Here is a 23,732-nt window from a genome sequence, read left to right as displayed (position 1 = left end):
TCCCCATACTGCTGCCCCCCTTTTCTAGCTCCTGCTAGGTTATGAGATCCTTAGAAATAAAAAAAAAAAAAAAAAAAAAAAAGAAAAAAAGGCAGCACCATGAGAGCAAGAGGCTGGGTCCTTAAATCAACAGGAAAAAAATTAGAATATCTACATTTTAAACACTCGCACAATCCAGTCCCCTGTGTGCAGGCTGTAATTAGAGGTCAAGAACCTGCCTCAGACCACGAGTCACCTGATTTCTGCAGATGAGGCTCCTCAGAAGCCGTGCGCGGCAACCAGCATCAACTGATGCTCAAAAATCATCTTTCCATAATAACAATTACTGGTCCAGGGCCCTAATTTAACGCTTACCTAACAGTTACATTTGCCACAGAGCTGAACTGAAATCGCACGGTCGTCAGGAAGAGATTTAATTTGTATCTGCAGAGGTCAACCAATCTATGCAAAAGATTACGGCGGCAGAGAGAGATTCTGTGGCATAATGCAAAGATTTCGCCTGCAGGCGACGCAGCAGCCAATGCCATTTTTCAAAGAAGAAATGGCATCCATCAGAACAAAACCACTAGAGGGAAACAATAGGAGGGGGGGGATACAGATGATTAAAATATTTAAATCTGGTCATATAAGTGCAAAACCAGGCAGTTTAACACCGTTTTCAATCACCTTTTTTTTTTTTTTAAAGAATGGTTTGTTTAGTGCTTGTTTCAGTAAGTTGTGTTGCGAGATTTCTCCCCCCTGCAGCTGAACTGTGTATCCCCAAGTAAAAGCTTTAATTAATATGAAAACATGCGTGTAAAACCACAAAGGTGGAACATTAGAGCCTCAAACCTCCAATTAGGAGTTAATGGTATCAAAGCTGGAATCACGCTAACGCTTTACCCCGACTTTAGAAATGCAGAATAAAATATAAAGAAGAGGCAGAGAAGGTGGCACACAACAGCTTCAGACAGAAGCCTTGCACTCGCTGGATGTAAAATTACCAAGGAAAACACATTAGCAGCACAATAACTTATTTTTAATGTAGAGCTGTTAGGAAAACACAATTATATGCTTCATTTATACTGAAAGATATAACCCAACTTACGGTAAAAGCATTTAGAGCTCATTTTGTAAAAAAAATGGATGAGCACAAAGGTAATAGGGAAAAATTGTGCGCCCAGAGGGGACAACGCTCCCCCGCCACAGCCCGCTCCTGCTCGGCCAGTCCGTCCGCAGCAGTGGAGTCGTCCTCACCTCCCGCTCCTTGCGCCCAGTGTCAGTGAGATGCAAAGCGAAGGCAGAATGAAAACAGAGATTTTTCTTCAAATGCTGCAGAAATACCACGACGGTGACAACGACTGCCAGGAGCCGGCGGCACCCATGCTTATAACTAGCAAAAGCAGGGCCCTGGGAGAGCTCTGCAAGGGTTACAGGTGCTCTCCCCACCGCCCCGGAGCGAGCAGCAAGCTATAGGATGCTCCGGGACGTTACAAGCAAAACGCAATTTATCAACAGAATGTTTTCTCCATTATGGATGCACAACCTGATCCTGGTGCCTGTTGCAAGCTCAGATGTATAGAATAAGTCCAGAGCTGTTCATAGATTTACCCCATGGTTTATGGCGGTGTAACACACCATAGGCTTTGGATGACTGATTTAGGGGATAATGTTTATAATTGATTTGAAGCATCATAAATGAATCAGAGAAGCTTGCAAAATTTTGATCCTGAATTTTGGTCTCTTGATGCCTCTTCTGCTACAGGGGCTTCCGTGGATCAGGCCCTCGACAAGGTTATTCAGAAGTGGCCCTAACAAACATGTTGTTACATACAAGTCAGACCGGTCTTCAAAATATCTCAGTTGTTCCAAAACCAAACAGATTAAAGCCTTCCCTCTGTGCATATAGAGAGAACGACAGTTTCTATGAATGGATGGACATTCATTATTTAGCTCCCAATCCCTGACTTAAAGCCCAAGGCAAAAATGGAGCTTCTAAAGCTTTCTGCTGTGCAACCCATCAAAAAATCGCTCCGCAGAATACAGGGCTGTCCCACCGAGTAGCTCAAACACATTTTGATGGAAGCCCTTGCCCATATTCAGAGCCTAAAAAAAAATAAAATAAAAAAAAAATCCACATTTGCAAATCAACAGGAGCTGCCTGCCAAATGAGAACAAAATGGGCCCCAAATTAAAAATTCGCCTGACTTTGTTCCCCATCCAAAAATCCTCCATCTCCAAAGAAAGATTTATGCTACTTCAAAACAGAGTTGGCTTAGAAAGTAGAAAGGAAAAGAATATATTTTATCTTCCAGAATGGCCAAGCAGTTCTGGAACGATGAAAAAGGGACTGCGTTTATCACTGCAATGTACAATTTATGGTAAAAGTCAAAACAAAACAGAATGTTCCACAGAAATGCATTCGCTACATCGACCCAGGCTCATACCAGCAGCTTTTCTGAAGGGTTCTTAAAAGAAGAAGAGAGCATTGGTTGCAGATTAATACTCGTCTCATGACTAGTAGATTTTAATTATCCATCATTTGTAATGGTGTATTGGCAAAGTAGTTTTTGTCAATTTATCAGCCTGAAAGGCAAGACACAGGGTGTGTTTGGAGATGCAAAGCCACAGAGTCCTATTAAAAAGATTTGGGACAAGTTTTGATGGTCCCATTAAATCCTACAGAAACGCTACAGGGTTAACAGGGCTCCCCAGCACGTATCTCCCATTAACTGCCAGAGATGCCAGAGGTTCCCAAGGACCACAGGCACTCCCCGTGTCACGGCAGTGCGCTCACTCTGCAAGGATTAGGTCTTCCCAGGCTGGGTCCTCCTCTCCGTCAACCATTGTCCTAAGTGGAAATTAGGCACCATGCTAACCAAGTCTGATCATCGATACCCTAGAAGCAATCAGAAAGAATTTATATTTAAATTTCTTTCTGCAGGAAGAAGAGAGAGATGTTAATTCACTTCCCAAAGTTGCCCTTAGGGAGAAGGGAGCAGGATTATTCCTCGTGCATCACGGCACAGCATCACAGCATACACCTCGTGAAAGAGCACGTGGTAGTGTGCTCAGGCAGGATTCCTGCCATATGCCTCCCTTGCAAAAGCAATTTTGCCTCAGCTAAGAATGAAAACCCCCCTCCTGTACTTTGTGAACCCACAGAATTTGAGATCTGGGAAAATCCTTCCATGCTGGTATATCAGACAGCATATTAGATCCTGTTGCTGAAGCTCTGCTAAGAGCAGAACGAGCCCCTGTGTTACTAAACTGCATGTTTTTTCCCCACTGTTTACTTATTGTGAAACACAAATGCAAAGTGTCTTCCTAGAGTTTAAGTAGGAAAAATCCCCAAACTTTCACGAAGTACCTGGGGGGACGTGAAAGCATCCCACCACAGACCGGCAATCCCCTTATGCGGTGCAGGAGTGTGCTCCCTCACCCCCGTAACACCATCACAGCACCCAGGCAGCAGCGAGACACTGTGAAAGCTCTACTTCCCAGCAAGGTAGCCAGAGGAGGGTCTGCAGCAGGTACCAAGGCCAGAGCAGACAGAAAAAGGGGCTTTCGACCCAGATTCAAAAGAGGAATCCAAAAGAGAGGTAAGTGCTCCCTTCAGCGGGGCTCAGGTGGCCAAGGACAGAGACGGGCATCACAGTTTGGATGACGGCTCCTTGCAGAGATGGTACCACTTTCAGCCAAACCTCCCCAGTCCCTGGTGGCTGCTGTGCAGACACAAGCCAATGCACAAGTGGTGTTTCTTCTGTGCAGTCCCAATGACGGAGCAGGTCCTGCATCCTGGGAAGGATGGTCCTCCGTGGGAAGGTGGTCCTCCAATGGTCCTCCGCGGGAAGGAGGCGAGGGGCTGGCAGCCCGGTGTGGGAAATGCTCATCGCAGCGTGCCCTTAGGGAGGGCCCTTAGGCTTTCGGGTGGCTCTGGGAAGGCATCACTCCCTATCAACCCTGCACGCGGGCTGAGCCCAGTGCAACCCTAAAAATCCTGCTGAGGAGCATCAGTCCTCCAGGCTGAGAGCAGCAGCTCCCCCGGCACCGGCAAGTTTGGGGTGGGCTCCTCTTGCCACCTGCCATGGCAAGCTGCTCCATACGAGGTCACCTGTGACAGGGACTGGTTTACACGGGGAGCCCTTTTTCCCCTGCTCCAATGGCAGCAGCACATGCAATGCCTAAAAAACTCCTCACCAAATGCAGTCAGCAGAAGGGAAGGCTCCTTCTCACCCTGCCTGCTGGGGCATGAGGCACCCCACTCTCCACCCATGGGTGTCCAGCCCCTCGCTCCTCCCAACCCGGCCCTGCCGGTGGTCAGCCCTTCGAGAGACAACAGGGATAGTCCGGAAGCGGTTAAAGGGTGCAAATGCCCCTTCTGGGGAGACCTTGGCTGAACGTTCACTCCCATTTCATTATCCCTCTAAACATCCCTTGTCCTCTTAAAAATGGAAATGCTGATATCCAACAGGCACCTCTGTAGCTGCAAAGAGAAACCGTGGCTTACTGCAGCGCGCAGGCGAGCTCCGAGACCTCACGATAACGATATCATGTTCAGTAAGTGCACAAAACAATTACATTAACATTTCAGGATGCTTTGGGCTAAAGCACATCTACCTGGCAAGCTTGTGGGCAACAAGCATGCAGGCAGAGCTCTGCCATGCTCTCAGCGAGTTATTTATACAGAGTGACACTGCACACTCCTCCCCGGCCTCTCTGCCTCCCCCCCCCAAATAAATAAACAAAGAAACGAGGCAGCCCTTTGGGAAAAAAAAGCCAAACCTGAACAAAACAAACCCTTTAAATAGAAGGGCTCCTCCATAAACTTGGTGAAGCAGGAGGAAGTGCTCCCTGCCCAGGCTCTTTCTAGAGCTGGATTTTATCCGGGATACCTGCATGCACTAGGGGCAGAACTTTGGATTTTTCCACTCCACCCTACTGTCCTCTGTAGGTTTTTAAAGTGAAACGTTCTGAGGCAGAAACCGTCTTAGCCCAGCTCTGGGCTGAGCCACCAGCACCGGACAGGAGGGATGGGGTTGGGACCAGAGTTTCCCAGAGGGTCCCATGTGGCTGCAAGAAGCAGGTATGCTCAGACAGCGTTCTCCGTAGTGGCTGCAAGATAACAGTGTGTTGGTGGCGATCCCCAGCCCTACACCACCCCACACCAGCCGGAGAAGTTCTCCGAAGCAAGGGCAGCAAAGGCAGCAGGCGATACCACCACCTGCCCCGCGCTGGGCCATGTTTTGATGCTGAAGTTACAACCATTATACCTGCATTCGGCTGGGAAAACAAAGTCAGCCCATTTCATCCCTGGCTTCGTTCCAGCAGCCTCATCCCACAGACAAACATGCACCACTGCGCATAAGCAAATGGCATTTGATAACTCGGAAAAAAAGCAGAAAAATAAAAACAATTAAAAAAAAAAAGCCCTGATTATCAGAAAAGGGTAAGTCACTTCCTTTCTTCCTCCCGCCGCCTGAAGATCCTCCGTAGCAGTGACAACAGCAGCATCTGGTGGCAATGCTCCGTACCTGGGGCGCTCCGTACCTGGGGTGCTCCCCTCCCGTGTCCCATCCACACTGGCCAGCACTGAAACACACCCACTCAATCTCCCGGGCCATGCTCACTGAAAACCCAGGAAAGGAGCTTTCCAGTGCCGCGCAACAGCGAGGACCCGCGGATCAATTGCAACCGCCTAATCCGGGACTAATCTCAGGGATTCAGGCCACGGATGAGCTGACGACGTGGGGCCCCGCACGCCCCAAGGCTCGGGCGGGCGCTGCCGGGGGAATGCCAGGACCGCGCAGACCCGCAGCGAGGGCCTGTGGCGCTGCCCGCGTGGCTGCGAGCCCCAGCTCCTGCGCAGAAAACTAGAAGGCAAACTAAATCCTATTCACATCTAACAACTTCTTGGTAAAATCGAGTTCCTGAAGCCAGCAGGACCTGGGGGTTGCCGCAGTTCTCTGCGACACACGCTCGCATGATCCCAGACTTTCAGCTTTTGCACGCTTTATCGGCTGACGGTTCCGCGGCGCAGATGACCTGCTCCTAGTTGACGTGGCTCTCGCTAGTATTTTAAGAGCATATTTAGCATTTTAAAAGCAACAGCAATGACAATAAAACAGTTTGAAACTAGTGATACAGAAGAAATCCATTTAAGTTGTTTCCTTTCAGCATAACCAGGCATCTCAAAATAAGCGAGAGCTACTAGGTTTGCTACAACTTAATCAAAAGAGATAAACAACCCAAATGACAGAGAACAGTTAAATACATCTATGGATACATAAAGATTAATTTGCTGCATCTGGGAAGCCACACAGGTTTCCCTCTCAAAAGAGTTTGATCCCAAAGTATCACAACAGCAAGATGAGCCGAGGGCACCCTGAGCTGCAATCCCAGCGCAGGAGAGCATTTCTCCCTTTAACTTTTTTTTTTTTCCCAAACGCAATTACCCGAATCTGGCCCAGGAGGAGGCATCCGGGGTTATGTCTCAGAGCTTATCATGGTGATGCTCCAAACGGGTCTGCATCCTACCGCGTTGTGACTGACACATCAGCGCTCTTCTCTACACGCGAGGAAGACGACACTCGCGGAGAACTCTTTACCCTTGAAGTACAGCATCCACCCTCTCCGCTTCGTCTGCTCTCGGGCGAAGGAGATTCCCTACAGCCCCTCCGCCGCTCCCAAACATCCCCCCCGCGGACCCCTCTCTCCCTACGAGCAGAGGGGGCTTTGCCTTGCAGCTGCAGCGAGCGGGGGGGGGACCCCGCAGCTGAGGGAGCTCTCCCCGCCGTGCCGTGGGTCCCGCGGAACCCACGCACCCCGGGGCTGGGTGCTGCACTTCACGGTGCGTGAGGGGGCGCGGGGCCGGCGCCTCCGGCCCGGCGGCTCCGCAGCCTTGCGAAGAAGGTGCAAAGCAAACAACAACGACAACAACAACAAGTGCCCGACAACAACCACGACCACGAACACACCCCCCCCCCCCCCCGCACGCACACCGCCTCGGGCCAAACGCTCCCCCAGGGAAAAGATTAAATAAACCCGCCCCGCCGAAAGCCAGCGCACAACCAAAGAGCCCCGCAGAGCCGCCGCTCTCGCCCCGCAGCGCCGCCGCTCACGCCCCGCAGCGCTTCTCCCCCGGCCGCGACCCGCTTCCAGCCCGCTCCGCCGAGCAGCGCCTCGGGCTCGGGCCCCGCAGCCTCGCCGGGGCGGCCCCGCCGCGCCCCGACCACTTCCAGAATGTCGGGCACCGCCGGCACTTTCCTTCCTGCCCCGCGGAGAAGTTGCGGGACAGGCCGAGCGGGGCCGCCCGGGCAGCAGCCGCCTCCCCCCACCCCGCGCCCCGGTACCTTGTTGCAGTGATAATAATCCAGCGGCCCGAGGCACGCGGGGTCGGCGCCGGGCAGGGAGCCCACGGCGGCGGGGGCGGAGGGGTAAAACCGAACGTCCATGCCGGGGCTGCGGGCGGCGGCAGGCGGGGGCTCCAGCGGGCATGGACCCGGCGGCGGCGGCGGCGGTGCCTCTGGCGCGGGGGGCGGGGAGAGGGCGGGCGGCGGGGGGCGTGGGGCGGCCCGGCCCGCCCCGCTCCGCACCGCCCCGCGCCGGGCCGCTATTGTTCGCGGTGGGACCCTGGCACTTCATGCCTGTGCGTGTGTGTGTGGGGTGTGTGTCCGAGCGCTCACCGAGACACCGTGCCCCCGCTGCCCCGCCGCGGGACGGTGCCAAGCAGCCCGCCTTGCCGCCGGCACAGCCCCGGCGCCCACCGCCCGGAGAAGGAGGCCTCGCGCCCTGCGGAGCCACCCCAAATGCCACCCCGGCACCGCGACCTCGCTTTGGAGGGCTGCGTCTGCCCCGGCGCCAGTAAAGCCGGTGCCAGGGCCTGGCACTGGCCTTGGCCTCCGGCCCCCCGCGGCACGGAGACCCGCGGCCTCCTCCCAGCCCCGCTTTCCGCACCTCTCCGCCTCTCCAGACGCCGCTGCTGGAAAGGCAGCACCCACCCGTGGCCAGCCGGCGGCCCCCCCCCCCTCCCCCCCCCGCCGCCCCCCCGTGGGCCGGGGCTCGCCGGGCAGTTCGGCACGGAAATCCCAGATCTCACGGGCGGGGAGGAAGGATGCTCGGAGGGGGCAGGCGGGATTGCCCCCGCTGCCAGGCCGCGCCGCGCTCACGGCTCCGGCCCGCTGGCCCCGCCGCGGCCCGCTCCGCGCAGCGGCCCCGGGGAAACGAACGCTCTACACGGGCGGTTTCGCAGCGTGTGATTCCGGCCCCAGATACGGCGAGTTACCGCAACCGATCCATACGCTCACAGCCAGCTAGGACGGGGCTGGCAGAGTCAGTTTTCTGGAAAATCTCCCGTGGAAATGGCTTTTTTTTTTTTTTTTTTTTTAAACATCATGACTGCGAAGGCACAGTTACAACGTGCACCCGGCAGGACTCTCTGTAGCTGGAAAACTGAGCTAAACAAATGCTGAGTTCTTCCAAAGCTGCTTTTATTGCAGGAGCGTGGCCAGCTCCTGCCAAATTCGGGAGCGGGGAGGTGGGCCGGGGTTCCAAGGGGATGCCAGCTGCGGGAATCAAGGGATTATGTAAAAATTGTAGCGCTCATTCAAATTGAAAACAAGCTTTTAGCCCTCGTGATGGTGGAAAAAAAAATTGATTTCAGGCTACAAAACGATTTGGGCACAAAAACTACTTCACATTTATTATTATTTTTCAAACCGTATGATTTTTCTGGAGAATCAGCATCAATCCTTCCATGTGCAGCAACGAAGCAGGTTGGCTTGCGGGAGTTCTCCACGAGGCGAGCTGCTCCGAGGGCTCCCCATCAAAGGCGTTATAGAGACGTACAATTATTTACCTTACAACTTTGAAGATCTACGTTCAACTGATCTGTGCTCTTCCCGATCTGCACATATCCAGAAAGGGCTGGTTTTCCTCCCTGTTTCAGCAAATACTGAACAGACGTGTCAAATTATTAGAGCTTCATTATTTTTGTAAAACCCTCCCAAGTACAGTGACTAGTAGATTATGAAGTATAAATAATTAAAACTAAACGAGGGTTGTCAAAATAATGGAACAAAGTGTATTTTGTGATGCATTATTCTGGCTTGTTTATCCACAAAATTCAGTAATTAGTAAGCAGCCTCTGAGTCATTAGTATGAATTAGCAAGGTTTTACTGTATTATTGTCTTTATTAATTATCATAATTATTATATTTCATATATTGTGGAGTCATTGCTAACAGCTTTACAGTTAAGGCTGAATTGGCTTTTCACTTAAAGCAGGATTTAATTCTGCTGTTTCCTATGAAAATTAACACATTTCGTCACCAAACTTGCAACCCAATTCCTTTTCCGTGCCTGAGACACCACAACGGTCCCATTCAAACCCTTTTAAAAGCTCGTCTTTCCCAAACGAAGCACCGTTTTCTTAATGCCTCCTTATATCCCTGGAGCACAAGATTTACAACAATCAGCCCTATCAAACTTTGCACATTCATCTGCCTTCGTTAGACCTCAAACAGAGACTGATCTGAAAAACCCGTCGTCACAAAGTGTTATTGCTATTAATATCCATAAATGCCTTTTTTTTTATATACACCAAGGGAAGCTGGCAGAGGAAGTGCTCTTCATCAAACAAATGTTCTTACAGCTCACCTCGCGTCTTCAGCGTTTCTACCCGTTACACTCTCAGACGAAGAAAACCTGGTGGAGCTGAGCGTTTGGTCAGCTTCCTGGCACGACTCCAGCCCAGGGCCTGGAGAATGACCTGTCATGAGGTGCCTCCAGCCTCTGCGGTGCTCTCCCCGCTGCGCCGGGGGGACCTGCCCAGGCTTGCCATGTGTTCAGGAAGCCTCCAACTTGTACCTGCCGTTAAATCCTTCTTCAGCTTGTTTTTAGCCATGTCTCAATGTCTCTTGTCCCTCATGGCAGCTCAGTGTCTGCCCTGTGGAGCAAGTGGGGGATCTACCAGGAGATGCAGGTTTGTTTGAACTCCCGCTTTCCTCTAGCACCGTGGTGTCCCTACGTAGGGTGTCCCTCTACGTAGGACCGACATTATACAACCTCTCCCCGCCAAGGCACAGGGATTAATGGCGCAGAGCTTTTTCCTGGCAGGCGTAGGAAGCACGGTACCTCCTCCTGGAGTGGCACGGGCTTGCCAGGCAGCCCTGAAGGGGACTGCGAGGGTACAGCCGGTGCTGGGCAGGTTTTGGATGAGGCCGACTGCATCTCCCGAGCCCCACGCCAGACAGTGTGCGCACGCAGCAGATGTGCTCCTGCCGCGTCACCCACATCTGGATTGCAGCAGAGCTTGGGAAGGAGCAAGGTGCCCTCATGCCCCTGGAAGGTCTCTCTCTGGGATCTCAGTTGTCCAAATGGAGGGCGCGGAATGGATTCAGGCACCTACTGGGTTTTCCCCAGGTAGGGAAATTTCCCAAGCACAGGTTTGCATGCAGATGTCTAAATTCCACCCAGACGCCGCTTTTTGGTACCTGTCCTGTCCCAGTCTTTCCCAGCAGGTCAGAGAGAAAACAGCTCTCCTTTTTCAGAGCTGGTGATAGCAGAAAGAAGGCTGAGCCCCCCTGGAAAGCCCAGCTCCGCAGGAGCCGTTGGAGCGGTTGGATGTTGAACCTCACGATGGCGACGTGCTTGTTCTCCCCCAGCGATGCCCACATTGGACAGGTCTTACCTGCCAGCACCAGAGCCTCCGCTCGCGTTGCGTTGGGTATCACCAGCCGAGCAAGGAGCGTCCCAACAGCGCAGGGATCAGCCCCAGTCCCTGCGCCCGATATCGGCACCACCACAACCTGGAGGAAGGACTCAGGTCAGTCGAACCTCCAAGGATCTCTCACCACAAGGAGGACTAGGGCAGTGGGAAAATAAAGGCCAAACCTCCCCGCAGGCGGAGTGTACTCACCTCCTGACACCATGTACGACCGCTGCAGGCACAGATCTGCCTGCGGGGCTGCGGCACAGGCTTTTCCCCTCCGGGCATGCCGTGGCCATTCCCCTGGGCTAGCTCGACTCCGGCAAGGCCGGGTGGTGTTCTCCGTAGGGAGGGCTTGGCGCCAAAGGGGACGGGGAGAAGTGGTGCAGACCCTCGGCAGAGGAGCAGCTTTCACTTGGCTCAGTGGATCAGCCATCGATCAGCAAAACACCCCTGGATCCACAAATAGAGGATGAAGGAAAAAATGAGTCAAGACCTTGTGTTTTGGCCAAGCGTCAAAAGGCGAGAAGGATGGTCCAGGACAGCTGCGGGGACGGCAAAGCCGGCGATGCCACCCGAGCCGCAGCACTCCCAGCAGAGCCGAGCCAAGCGGCTAAGTGCAGAACTGAAAAGATGCTGTTCTTTTCGTTCTTTCACAACTGACCCCTCACAAAACCCAGAATATTTTTAGTTGCTTTGGCCGGGTCATTGAAAGAGGAGCTCCAAACATGACAACTCACATTTCATGCCTAACATTAGCCCTGGAACAGAACCAGCAGAGTGTGATTATCTCAGCAATCCCATTTAAGCCACACAGACTCCTCACAAAGAAGAGAAAACTCTACAGTGAGTATTTCTAAATATTAGGCTAAACCTGAACAATCATAATTTCAAAGGCACCTTTTAGAAGCAGGAAAAAGTGTCTGAATCTATCAGTTTCGTTCTTTGTTTCAGAGTAGTCCTCCTCCTCTCAACACACCATCTAAAATGCCTGCTGAAATTATTTTTAAAATAATTTAGTACAATGCAGTTTATTACTTTGAAATACTGATATCATTTTCCCACTGCATAATGCAGCTATATTTTGACATTTTAGTTTTATCCCCAGTTTATGTCTGTGAATTATTTAATTCAGAGCTACACTCCTCATTCCTGCTAGGAAGTATATAGATCTCTAAATATTCAGTAGTTTCCTTGGTCATAAAAATACTGAACAAATGGATAAAACCAATTGCCAATAAACACAATGCAAATGTGTACATTAAAATGCAATGAAATTGGATTAATTAAATTCACATTGCATCTGGATTTGCATGTAACACAAAACAAAATTAAATGCAACTCTAGAGCTTCCTATTACTTTAAAATGGGTCTGATTGAAACTGTGTTCATTTACCTGCGTGGGCTCTGGGTCAGGAGCTGTGCTAGCAAATAAAAACATCCACAGTCTAGATAAGCTAGATCTGACCCACGAATCAAGGTTATGAATTTGGCATTTCATGTCATTTAAAATCTAATGTAAAATTGCATCTCTCTGCTAGCAAAACAGATGGTATTAGGCCTTCTTTTTGGCATTGGGTTTTGGTATCTGTCCAAAAAATCTTCTTGACATCCTTTAAATGCAGCTATTTAACCACCTGTCACTTTGCTTTAGATGCCCATTGAGTTTCTGACAGGAAAAACATTATTTTGTCTACACATTATTTCACGACACAAGAAACGTAGCACATATACAGCAAAGTTTACACATTGTGTGAAAGTCTATTTAAAAAAAGAGGAGAGTTGTTACATGTTACTGAGGCAATTACTCCGTAATTAATGTCATTGATAGGATAAAACATTCCAGAAGCCCAATTATAACAAAACAAAACAAGCTCAAACATGACAGAGAAGCATTAAGGATGCTCACACATCAACTTACATTGTTCTTCTGCTCTCCTCTGGTCAAATATCTGTTCCTCTTCGGTCAAATACCAAACTGGCTGATGCTTGCCAGTGAATTATTTTCTCAAAAAAATCTCCATTAATATGAATATGAAATATTAATATGAAGGTCCCAAAAGTGTAAAAAACATCAGCAAGTTTCTTCTCATGTTCATGGTGATACAAGCCCTTGGACACCTTGATACATCAAACCCAGGCTCCATGCTTCCTCCTAACCTCTAGACTACTCCCCAAATGGAGTTGTGGGTAGGTGGAACCCGTAAGATGCTCAACTTCCTTTTTACGCATGAAAAATACAACGAAGCTCAGGCTTAGCACATTTTACGCAGGCTAATTTAGCAGACATGGCTGCTCCGATTGCCTATTTGTTTAAGTCTATGAAGAGATTTGGCCGCAAACGTCAAAAGCCTCAAGAGGAGCAGCTCGGGTCTTTGCGAGGTGAAGATGCCACGCGCCGGCAGCAAGCCAGAGGGCCAGCTCGGCGTCGCAGGGAGATGGCAACAGTGCTTGGAGGCATGAGCCTTTGCGCGAGGCCTCTTCTTCCTGAGTTTTCTCGGTAAATCTGTTCTTCTCTTAACATCAACACATTGGCTTGAGAATGACGGCTGATGGCTTGCAGAGCCAGCTCAGGACTGTGTCAGTAGTTGCTGTTTCAGAGTGCCACAGCAAGCTGGTCTCACTTTAGGAAATACGTGATGTAGCAGGAGGAGGATATTTTATGGTTTGTTGGCAGACCTGTCCTCTCAAAGACTGCATGTATTTTTTCTGCTGGCCTGAAGTGTCAACGCTTGTGGCGAAATCCTTTCAGTAATAAAGGCAGGGAGAGCCTTCTCCTTAACCTCACCTCCTTAAACTCATACCAAAAGACAGTCCTGATTTTTCAAGTCAGGTCAAGTGACCAACAGACCCCTGCCCCCAAGATGTGGGGCAGCACAGGAGAAGATGAACTATTTATTATTTTAATTATTTTTATTTGCCAGATGCAGACTTAGGAAGCCAGCTGTAGGCTGCTTGACTGAAAAGCCCCGACCGTGGGGTCTGGACTCACGTCCGTCCCGAGTGTGCATTTGTCTTGGGACATTACCTGACTGTTGGGGTGCCTGGTATCCTTGTTTCACAGGGAACTGCGAGAGCTTGCCCTCCTCCCTCGCGCTGCTGCGTGGGAGGAGAAGACTCTCTGACTGGTAAGTGCGTAGACCTGACCTGGCCAGTGATGCTCACGCACATTGGGGGCAGCCGGGTGCGGGTGGCTACATCAGAGGGGAGCGTGCACTCCGGGGAGGAGCGAGCGCCTGGGGTTGTCTGGAGCTGGCCGCCGGACCCATCTCGGGGGGTTTGGGCCAGCGCTGCCCCAGCTCATCCCTTGGCACTGTGAGCACCGGCACGCCGCGCTGACGTTTCTCATTCCTCCAGGAAAATGTAAACTTTCCGCAGCCAAACCGTCAGCCAAGCGGCAGGCTACGTCCAGGAGCATAAACACAGGCGTCGTCTCGCACAGACCGAGTTTCCGAGCTTTACCCCGAAGAAGAAGAGAAGGCCCGCGGGAACAGAGAGGTGGGCTCGCTCTGCTGCCGTCTGGGGAAGGTGGCACAGGACGACCCGAGAGTTTGGGGAGGTGATACTCAACTCCACCACCAACACGCCGGTGAAGGGCAACGAGCCTGTAATCCAGCCCCCAAATCCAGTGGTCACTCAAAGACCTGCCCCTTCACCCAGGCAGGCACACCAGGGTCCACGTTCCCTCCTCGATCACCAGCTGCCTGATGGAGGAATTTTTTCTACAGGAGAAATCAGTGAATTCCAGCGGCTTCCCACCTCTCGGCCGTGTGAAAGGGGGGGCAGTCGCCCCCCTGGGCCACCATCAGCCCAGTGTCCCGTCTCGGCGCGGCGGAGCTCGGAGCCGCTTCGTTTCGCACGTGTGGGACACTTAGTGAATACGGTTCCTGTAAGTGTTACAAAAAACATTCAAAACAGTTTGTCAGGGCCTTGTGCCACTTGTATAATAGAGGAAATTAATCCCAGGTGCCTCCCCAGCCACTGGCAGGAGGATTACTCCAGAGATGAATTTGGCTTCGTATCTTTAATTTTACTGTGCGGTTGCTGAAAAGAAGTATTGCTTTTGATTTCAAGGATGTCACATACTGTGACCAAGTTTAACAGTTTCTGCAGTATATTCTTCCTCCTAAAGTAAAGGAGTAATTTCTTGTGACGACGCTTTGAGTGAATGTCTCAGGCTCACGCTTTGAAAGTGATGTTATTGAATCATCTCGCCGGTTCATTTTGAGGGGCGAAGCCAACGCTCCCCTCCTCTGCCCAGAAAATTAATCTTTCTAAGAGCATCTCTCAGGCTCTTCAATGCAGTGGAGGGTGATTTTTGTTTTATAAATGATCTCCTGAGCTTGCACTGGTTGGCTTCTCTCTCTAAACTTATTCAATACTTCGGCGATGTGAGGGAGCTCCTGCACTCACCCTCGGCCCAGCCAGAAGATTGGCGGCTGGTCTTAGAAATGTATTCTTTTTTTTCTTTTTTTAAACGAGTTTCACATGGCGCTGCTTTGCCAGGGTGACAAGAAAAAATTATCTATTGTGAGATTTGCCGATTGATCTAGGATTAAATGTCAAAATTCATTTTAGCTCAGTTTCATTGCTGCAACTTTTTCTAATGTCTCCAACCCTCTGCTTTTGCTTTCACCCAACATATCATTGCTGGGTGTTTCGTGGCAGGGTGGGAATTTCCCAAGCTAGCCTCTGATCTGAAGTTAGGTACACAAACCACACTTTTAAAAACATTTTTGCCTGTATTCCCATGCACAAAGACATGCTGCACCCCTGCACCCCTGCTTGACAGCCCAAAATATTACCGCTTTAAGAATCAAGGCTAAAATTACATCCCAGCTTCCACTTGCTGTATATATATATTATACTTTCCTGGAGACAGAAAGTTACCTTTTTTAAAAACAAAAATGTTAATGAACTCAGAGATTAGCAGTGGTTTCTAGCTATTTCAGCCTGACCTGGGATGACTCCTGCTTCTTCCGACCGTTTATCATCATCCTTGCGGGGCTAATGGGCTGAGGGAGAGGAGAGGTTTGACACAAGTTTTAACATTAGGCATTTATAATGGCATCGCTAAAGCATTTGAGAGTCTGAAGCTTTGAATATGAAGAGGAACCCTGAAAAAAACCTTTTGGCAGCCTTCCTCCAGGGTTTCTGCTGCCCATGGAAATGCCGGTCAGTGTTATTAGCTGAGCCGGACAAATAATGGATTTTCATTTCAATGGCAGAACTAAAGACTCCAGCAATGCCAGGGAGGGTGCGGGGAATTATCACGCGTTAACCCCCAAAACATCCGCTGTCTGAAACAAAACTTTCAGCTAAGTGTCAGGTTACTTCCTGCCCTCTATATCTTGAGATAATTACATTAGTCAGGAAACAGAGGCTTTCTTTCCAAGTGAGAACTGAAAATGTCTCATTTTTGAAAATGTTGAAATATTTTGAATATTTTCAAGCTGTTCCTTCCTCCTCTCTTCCTCCTGCAGAAAGAAGTTGCAAAATTAATACAAATCACAAATTTTTTTACCCTCCGCACTTTCAGAAAAATTCAGTTTTCACCAAAAAGATACCTCCTCCCACCACTGTCCAAAGACGAGCCCTGTCTGCTTCAGGTCCAGTTGCAGGGATCTTGGCTCTCGGCTCTGGACATTCTGGTAAAACGCCCCTGTTCTTCCTCCCCCACCCACTGTGGCTGCCCCAAAAGTCCCTCTTGGCCCTTTTCTCCATCGTGCCTTTTGCTCCTGCCTCCTCTCCTTGGTCTTCTGGGCTTGAGCTTCACCTTGGCCAGCTTCCCTCCGTGGCTATAGAAGTCCTCCCCCTCCCCAAACAAAAGCAGCAAGTATCACAAGACTTGGCAAAGTTTCTTTTTCTTAGTTTCCTAAGTTCTTCAGGCTTAGTTTTAGTTTCCTAACAACTTGTACAAGACGGATGTTGTACAGCTTCTTCCACGCTCGATTTTTGCTTTGACTCTTCATAAACTTCATCCCAGATTCTGCCGTTTTAGCACTGTCTTCCTCCGCGCGGTTAAAACAGCCAGAACCCCAGGCCCTGAGCAAGGCGAGCAACATGGAATCGGTGCGGGCTGTGCAGGCCGGGCCGCTCGGCACGTGCTGCCGGTCAAGCCAAAACACAACTTTCGAGACGCCAAACCCTGCCGCCCTGCAGCTCGCGATCCGCAGAAGATCCTTCAGCCTGGCAGGTCCTGAAGACCCTTCAGCTAGGCAGAGGGGTTTGCTCCGAGGCACGGCACGGCGGGCAGCCGGAGAGGTGTCTTCTGGGGGAAGTTCGACTGCGGATGACGGCGATCAGACTTCGGGAGGGAAGTCAAGCTAAATTTCAGCGAGCGATGGGCTGCCGTCCAGCAGCCCGTGTGCGCCCGCTGGCACACCAGCACGCACCCACACTCGACCCGCACCCAGGATCTGAAGCATCCGGTCGCTCCTTTTCCCGCGGCTGCCGCAGGACTTTGTGTGCGAGCGCAAAGGGGATTTCCCCCACCCTGATATGCCGGGAGAAACATCGGGGGATCCCACATGACTTGACACCACGGCCGTGCACCGGCCCACCGGGCAGAGGACCAGGGCGCCGGGGGTTTGCCACAGGGTCACCCTCGGCTTTCGGGGAGTCTTTGGAGAAAGCGAGATTTTTGCCACGTGGGATCACCTTAACAGCACACCAGTGAAACACGGTACTTCGTCACGGTCGTGAGGTGGGGAGAGGGATCCTCTACAAAGTAAGTTTTAACGTTTTTTTTTTGTTTTTTTTTTTTAAAGCAGGTAAAATAGTTTCTGCAAGTTAAATACAAAGAAATTAAAAACAACAAAAGAGCTTTTTTTTCCCTATGGATGCATTGCAGCCTTCGCTGAGGGGCCTGGGCTGGCTGAGCCCCCCGGTTGGCTGGGGCTGTCACGCCGTGTCCCGCGCCACGACAGACCGAGCACTGTGATGCTGAGCAGACCCCCCCATCTCCCGGAAATCCATGTTTTCCCCTGAAAGGGGAGAGTCTCGAGATTTCAAACAAACCTTTGCCAGCTGACTGTGCAACTAAAGAAAACACTGATGTAATTCAGCGAACAATGAGGAACCCAAACTTAGCACAATGGTCATGCTGGCTTTGTTTTCGGTTTCAGCAGCTCTGCACAACGTTGATTACATTCACAGGGGCCACGTTTGCAGAAACCGAGGTCTGCGAGGGAGCGCGTTCTTCGCTTGCGTTGAGAATGCACCCCTGCTCCACGTGAATGCAGGCACGAGCGGACTTCAACGTGCCGAAACCCGCTTGCGCAGCACGATTAAATCACGGCTGAGTGCCTGTGACACCTCTGCTTATTACCCTTTGCCCCTTTCTTCCCAAATCCGGCCCCAAGCGGTGTGCAAGGGTTCTTGGTTTGGAGGCAGAGCTGTGATGCCCGAGGTCTGGGGGAGCTGGAAGGCACGGAGAAGCCTGCACCGTCCACTGCTGCAGAATGAAATTATAGTAGTGAAATCACTCGCGGCCTGAGTTTCCAGAGCACCCAATTCACCCAGCTCTGAGCTTCACTCAGTCTGGTTAATCACCCGCGTTTCAGCGTTTCTGCAAGCGGCACCCTTCAGCAGAAAGGCCCTTGCGTTCCTCAAAGGCAGGGAGCGAGCAGCTCTGTGCAGGAGCGAGCGCGTCGCCGTGGCTTCCGTGGGCGTAAGCGGCTTTGTTTCGACGCTGCTGAGCGTGGCTGCGAGCACCGGCCGCTAAACCTGTGTTAAAAATGAGCGGACGATGAAAACCCAGCAAACTCGGTCCTCTCCGACTCTTTGAATTTAGTACGCATATATATGTTTTCTTCTGCAAGGAAATGTTTGTCCCTCTCAGATTTTAAATGGGGGCTAAAATGAGCTGATAGCATATCTTTAAATAACAATGTAAGCTCTGTGCGGGTTTCTTTTCCCGGGCTGGTAGTCTCCCAGTCTGGCCAGCTATTAAGTGTGCTATTTCAGGTGCTTCTATCAGTACCAGCCTTTCAACATACTGAAGAGGATGTGAGAATGATGGAAAAAAAAATCTGTAAATTATTTTTTTAATATTTAATTCAATTTTTAATTCCAGCGAGATCATTTTTCTTTTTTTCCCCTGGTAATCTTTCCCCGCCTTTCAGCTGGATGCAAGTTTCTAAGGTCACTGGGAGAGGCAACCACATACTTGCACTGCAGGCTCCTAGCCAGTGTCGTGGGCTAAAAGAAGGTTGCTTTGCAGGGCTAGATAATCAGTTTTGAGATGGGAAACAAAGGACGTGAATAAATAGATGGTCTCACCTGTGCAGGGAGGCTGCCAGTGGAGCCCCACGGGGACGCGGGCTGGGGCCGGTGCCGTTCAGCGTGTTCATCAGCGATCTGGAAAAGAGAGCAATTAACACCACGATGACGTTTGCAGATTATGCAAAGTATTCAAAGTATTTTCTTTGGCCAGTTTTGCTGCTGGAGGAAAGGTGCCGTGGAACAACGTGAACAGTGTGGAGAAAGATGCTCAGGAACAAGCATTTATCATCTCTTGTAGTGGAAAAAACAGTGGGACCCATATTAAATTATCCAAAAAAAAGTATTTGTCTACCCCATAGGAAATTCAGTTGTGGAAGTGATTGCCATAGGGTGCTGTGGGACCAAACATATGGGCAGGTTTAAAAAAGACAAGTTCTTTAAAGCTATTAGGCGTGATGACCTGAACATTAGGAACTCTCTACATTCATATTTTCCCAAATCTGAGATAGTACCCTGGGGAAGCGTCATTCAATGCAGGCTTTGTCTCTTTTACAGTTTCCTTAGGCAGCCACTGTTCGAGGTAGGATACTAGGTGATATGGATATTTAGGAAACATTTATGGCTTTAAAATCATGGAATCAGTAGGAATACTCTTGCTGATATTGGCCTTGACCACAAGTGAACATGAGGCGACCCACTTTGGCAAGTTCTGGCTTCAGTCCAACAAGAAAACAGGAGGCAAGTGTTGAGCGGGGGAAAGTGCTGTAAAACCTACAAATTTTATTTTTATTGATGAATGTGATGGTTGCTTGTCAATAACATATTTGAGGAACATTTGCATTAGTCCAGTGACAGAACTGACCCAATAAATAAAAATTATTTATGCTCTGGTTTATTCACTAAGTAGTAACGAGATGCCCATAATTAATTCATGAAGCAACGCTCCAGCCACACGGATCAGGCAAAGCCCCAAGAACAGTGCTCTCCCTACACAATCCACTTGTGCAAATTCTGGGCCAAAGGTATCTCCTCCATATAGGAGGGAGTTTCTATATACCAGTTTAGCTAGGAGCAGAGTTTGCATTACTTGGCAAAGTCGTGCCTTCACACCTCTCGTTTTGCTGGGTGTCCCCAAAGTGGGCGTCTTAGCCAGGGACAAAGACTGACAGACTTTACCCGGGTTCGGGTTCTGTCCTGAATTGGGCACCACTGTTGCAGGAAGCCTGTCCTCCCTACCTCAGCGTATTGGGTGCATTTGTTTGTTTTAATCTATCAATAATACCTTAATTCACAGAATCACAGAATCACTAGGTTGGAAAGGACCTTCAAGATCATCAAGTCCAACCATTAATCCAGCGCCACCATGTCCCCTAAACCATGTCCTGAAGCGCCACATCCACACGTTTTTTGAACACTTCCAGAGATGGCGACTCCACCACCTCCCTGGGCAGCCTGTTCCCATGCCTGACCACTCTCTCAGTGAAGAAATTTTTCCTAATATCCAATCTAAACCTCCCCTGGCACAACTTGAGGCCATTTCCTCTTGTCCTATCACTAGTTACTTAGGAGAAGAGACCAACACCCTCGTCGCCACAACCCCCTTTCAGGTAGTTGTAGAGAGCGATAACGTCTCCTCTCATCCTCCTCTTCTCCAGACTAAACAACCCCAGTTCCCTCAGCCGCTCCTGAGAAGACTTGTGCTCCAGACCCCTCACCAGCTTCGTTGCCCTTCTCTGGACACGCTCCAGCACCTCAACGTCCTTCTTGTAGTGAGGGGCCCAAAACTGAATTAAAAACCTGCAAACAAGATCATTCCCCCGTATTTATTGAGTGACAACTTAAACATTTGCGTTGAAAGTGTTGAAGCAGGCATGGCTCAGGGTGTAAATTCTTTGTTCAGAGCTGCGCAGCGTTTACTCTGTGTTAATCCTGATACGCCATCCTGAGCGATAACGGTTTGCCTTAGCAGAGAAGTGCTCGGGAAGCTGAGGCAAGGAAAGACCTCAGAAAGTTAAACCGTTAATAAACCTACAGGTAATTTCCTGACTGTGGGAGTTCACTAGCATTTAAGAAAAAAAAAAAAAAGAGACATCTAAATTATACCTCTGCTGTTAAGAGCAGTTCGGTGTTGCTTACAGCCTTCGAGTCACAGAATAAACAGGGAGTAAAGCAGAAGCTGCACGAACCTCACCAGTTTTGCATTTACAGAGCTGCGGAGCTGAGACGAGACTTAAGCCGGGCGTGTGGAGAGATACAGAAATCTTTAGATTTGCATATACAATATTGAGATCATGAGAATGTCACATTTAAATGCAAAACTCACGTGTCTCATGAATAAATCATGAACGGTGGCAAGACTGATTTATTCTTTTTTTTTTCCCCCTCCAATTGTCATCTCCCCCCCTTCCCCACCCACTGAAGAGACACTGATCTGCAAAGCAGACAATTCCTCCCTCCCTTCCCGAGGAAATGCATTGATAGATGAGGCTCGATAAGAAGCTGAAAGCTCTTCCGAAACAAAAACATGTGCGTGTGTTTCTTGTTTATACTTGGCTAGGAAGTAAAGAAGCATCATTTCCTCTCTCTCTTTTTTTTCTTCTTTCTCAAGAGATACCTTAATACCATGGCAACAGCCTTCAACCCTTTTCTTGTATGACACAACCAGATTTGGAAAAGGTTAGCTGTGTGTTGTAATCAAATCCGGGCAGGTCAATCATGTAAAGAGATGACTTCCCATGCACCGTGGAATAATGAATGAATAGATCACACAGGTCTTCCTTCCTTCCTTCCTTCCTTCCTTCCTTCCTTCCTTCCTTCCTTCCTTCCTTCCTTCCTTCCTTCCTTCCTTCCTTCCTTCCTTCCTTCCTTCCTTCCTTCCTTCCTTCCTTCCTTCCTTCCTTCCTTCCTTCCTTCCTTCCTTCCTTCCTTCCTTCCTTCCTTCCTTCCTTCCTTCCTTCCTTCCTTCCTTCCTTCCTTCCTTCCTTCCTTCCTTCCTTCCTTCCTTCCTTCCTTCCTTCCTTCCTTCCTTCCTTCCTTCCTTCCTTCCTTCCTTCCTTCCTTCCTTCCTTCCTTCCTTCCTTCCTTCCTTCCTTCCTTCCTTCCTTCCTTCCTTCCTTCCTTCCTTCCTTCCTTCCTTCCTTCCTTCCTTCCTTCCTTCCTTCCTTCCTTCCTTCCTTCCTTCCTTCCTTCCTTCCTTCCTTCCTTCCTTCCTTCCTTCCTTCCTTCCTTCCTTCCTTCCTTCCTTCCTTCCTTCCTTCCTTCCTTCCTTCCTTCCTTCCTTCCTTCCTTCCTTCCTTCCTTCCTTCCTTCCTTCCTTCCTTCCTTCCTTCCTTCCTTCCTTCCTTCCTTCCTTCCTTCCTTCCTTCCTTCCTTCCTTCCTTCCTTCCTTCCTTCCTTCCTTCCTTCCTTCCTTCCTTCCTTCCTTCCTTCCTTCCTTCCTTCCTTCCTTCCTTCCTTCCTTCCTTCCTTCCTTCCTTCCTTCCTTCCTTCCTTCCTTCCTTCCTTCCTTCCTTCCTTCCTTCCTTCCTTCCTTCCTTCCTTCCTTCCTTCCTTCCTTCCTTCCTTCCTTCCTTCCTTCCTTCCTTCCTTCCTTCCTTCCTTCCTTCCTTCCTTCCTTCCTTCCTTCCTTCCTTCCTTCCTTCCTTCCTTCCTTCCTTCCTTCCTTCCTTCCTTCCTCCCTCCCTCCCTCCCTCCCTCCCTCCCTCCCTCCCTCCCTCCCTCCCTCCCTCCCTCCCTCCCTCCCTCCCTTCCTTCCTTCCTTCCTCCCTTCCTTCCTTCCTCCCTTCCTTCCTTCCTCCCTTCCTTCCTCCCTTCCTCCCTTCCTCCCTTCCTTCCTCCCTTCCTTCCTCCCTTCCTTCCTTCCTCCCTTCCTTCCTCCCTCCCTTCCTCCCTCCCTCCCTCCCTTCCTCCCTTCCTCCCTTCCTCCCTTCCTCCCTTCCTCCCTCCCTCCCTCCCTTCCTCCCTTCCTCCCTTCCTCCCTTCCTCCCTCCCTTCCTCCCTCCCTTCCTCCCTCCCTTCCTCCCTCCCTCCCTTCCTCCCCTCCCCTCCCCTTCCCCTTCCCTTCCCTTCCCTTCCCCTCCTTCCCCCCTCACCATTTGAAGTACCAGGGTATTAGCATTTTGTCCCTGGTGAATCAAATTGAGGCGAACAATTTCCAAAGGTTACCAGAACATACAGAGCGTTGCAGAGATGGGGAAGAACTAGTGGTTCTAACGCCTAAGAACAAAAAAGTCTCCGATGTAGACATGTGCCTCATTGTGCCACTAATGAGTAGAGAGGCTTTATGTGCAAAACAACAACACGTAAGACGTGTCGATGCTGTGAAACATGCCCTCTCTCACAAACTAAACGGGTCCCGCTTCCTCTTGCTGCGTGCGTATCGTTTTCAGACTTGAGACATCACTGCCGATTTCACGCTTTGAAAACAGCGATTCAGATCTCATTAACATCAGGCTGGGACCGTGTTTGTTGGGTTTTTTTTATGACACTTTCTAAAAATCAGACATTTAGGATTCATCCAAATGATGGGGTTGTATTGATTCTGACAAAAATTTTCTTGAGAAAAGATGTCTCTGGTCAGCGATGAAATTTCTGATCAAAGCTGGGAACATACAGCACAAACTCTCAGAGAGCTGGATGAAGACAGGCTCCTGAATATGGGTCACAGGAGCCCCCAATGTGTGGTTCTCCCCATCTCTCCTGTGGAAGCATCTTCATACGGTAAATACAAAGCCTTCATTGACTTGGTGATTTTAAGCTTAATTTTCCACACCGAAGGCTGGAAGTCCCAGCTACCGACATTCAACCCCCACTGATGCAC

The 23,732-nt window shown here is 50.1% G+C and overlaps 1 protein-coding gene across 1 annotated transcript in view; it reads right to left on the bottom strand.

Annotated features, from left to right (window-relative positions):
* TOX2 (TOX high mobility group box family member 2) overlaps positions 1–7,433 on the bottom strand; it is a gene marked incomplete at its 5' end in the record, with an annotated part of 154,769 nt that extends 147,336 nt beyond the window's left edge. Inside the window, one exon of the mRNA XM_082007214.1 lies at positions 7,332–7,433. Within this exon, the coding sequence (XP_081863340.1) occupies positions 7,332–7,433 (102 nt within the window). The remainder of the gene's footprint in view (positions 1–7,331) is intronic.
* Positions 7,434–23,732: the final 16,299 nt, after the last annotated feature.

The sequence above is a fragment of the Phaethon aethereus genome (assembly GCF_964289735.1).
Source record: "Phaethon aethereus genome assembly, chromosome: 16".
NCBI classification, from domain to species: domain Eukaryota; kingdom Metazoa; phylum Chordata; class Aves; order Phaethontiformes; family Phaethontidae; genus Phaethon; species Phaethon aethereus.
The sequence above is the reverse complement of the archived record's forward strand: the minus strand, read 5'-3'. Positions and strand labels throughout refer to the sequence as shown.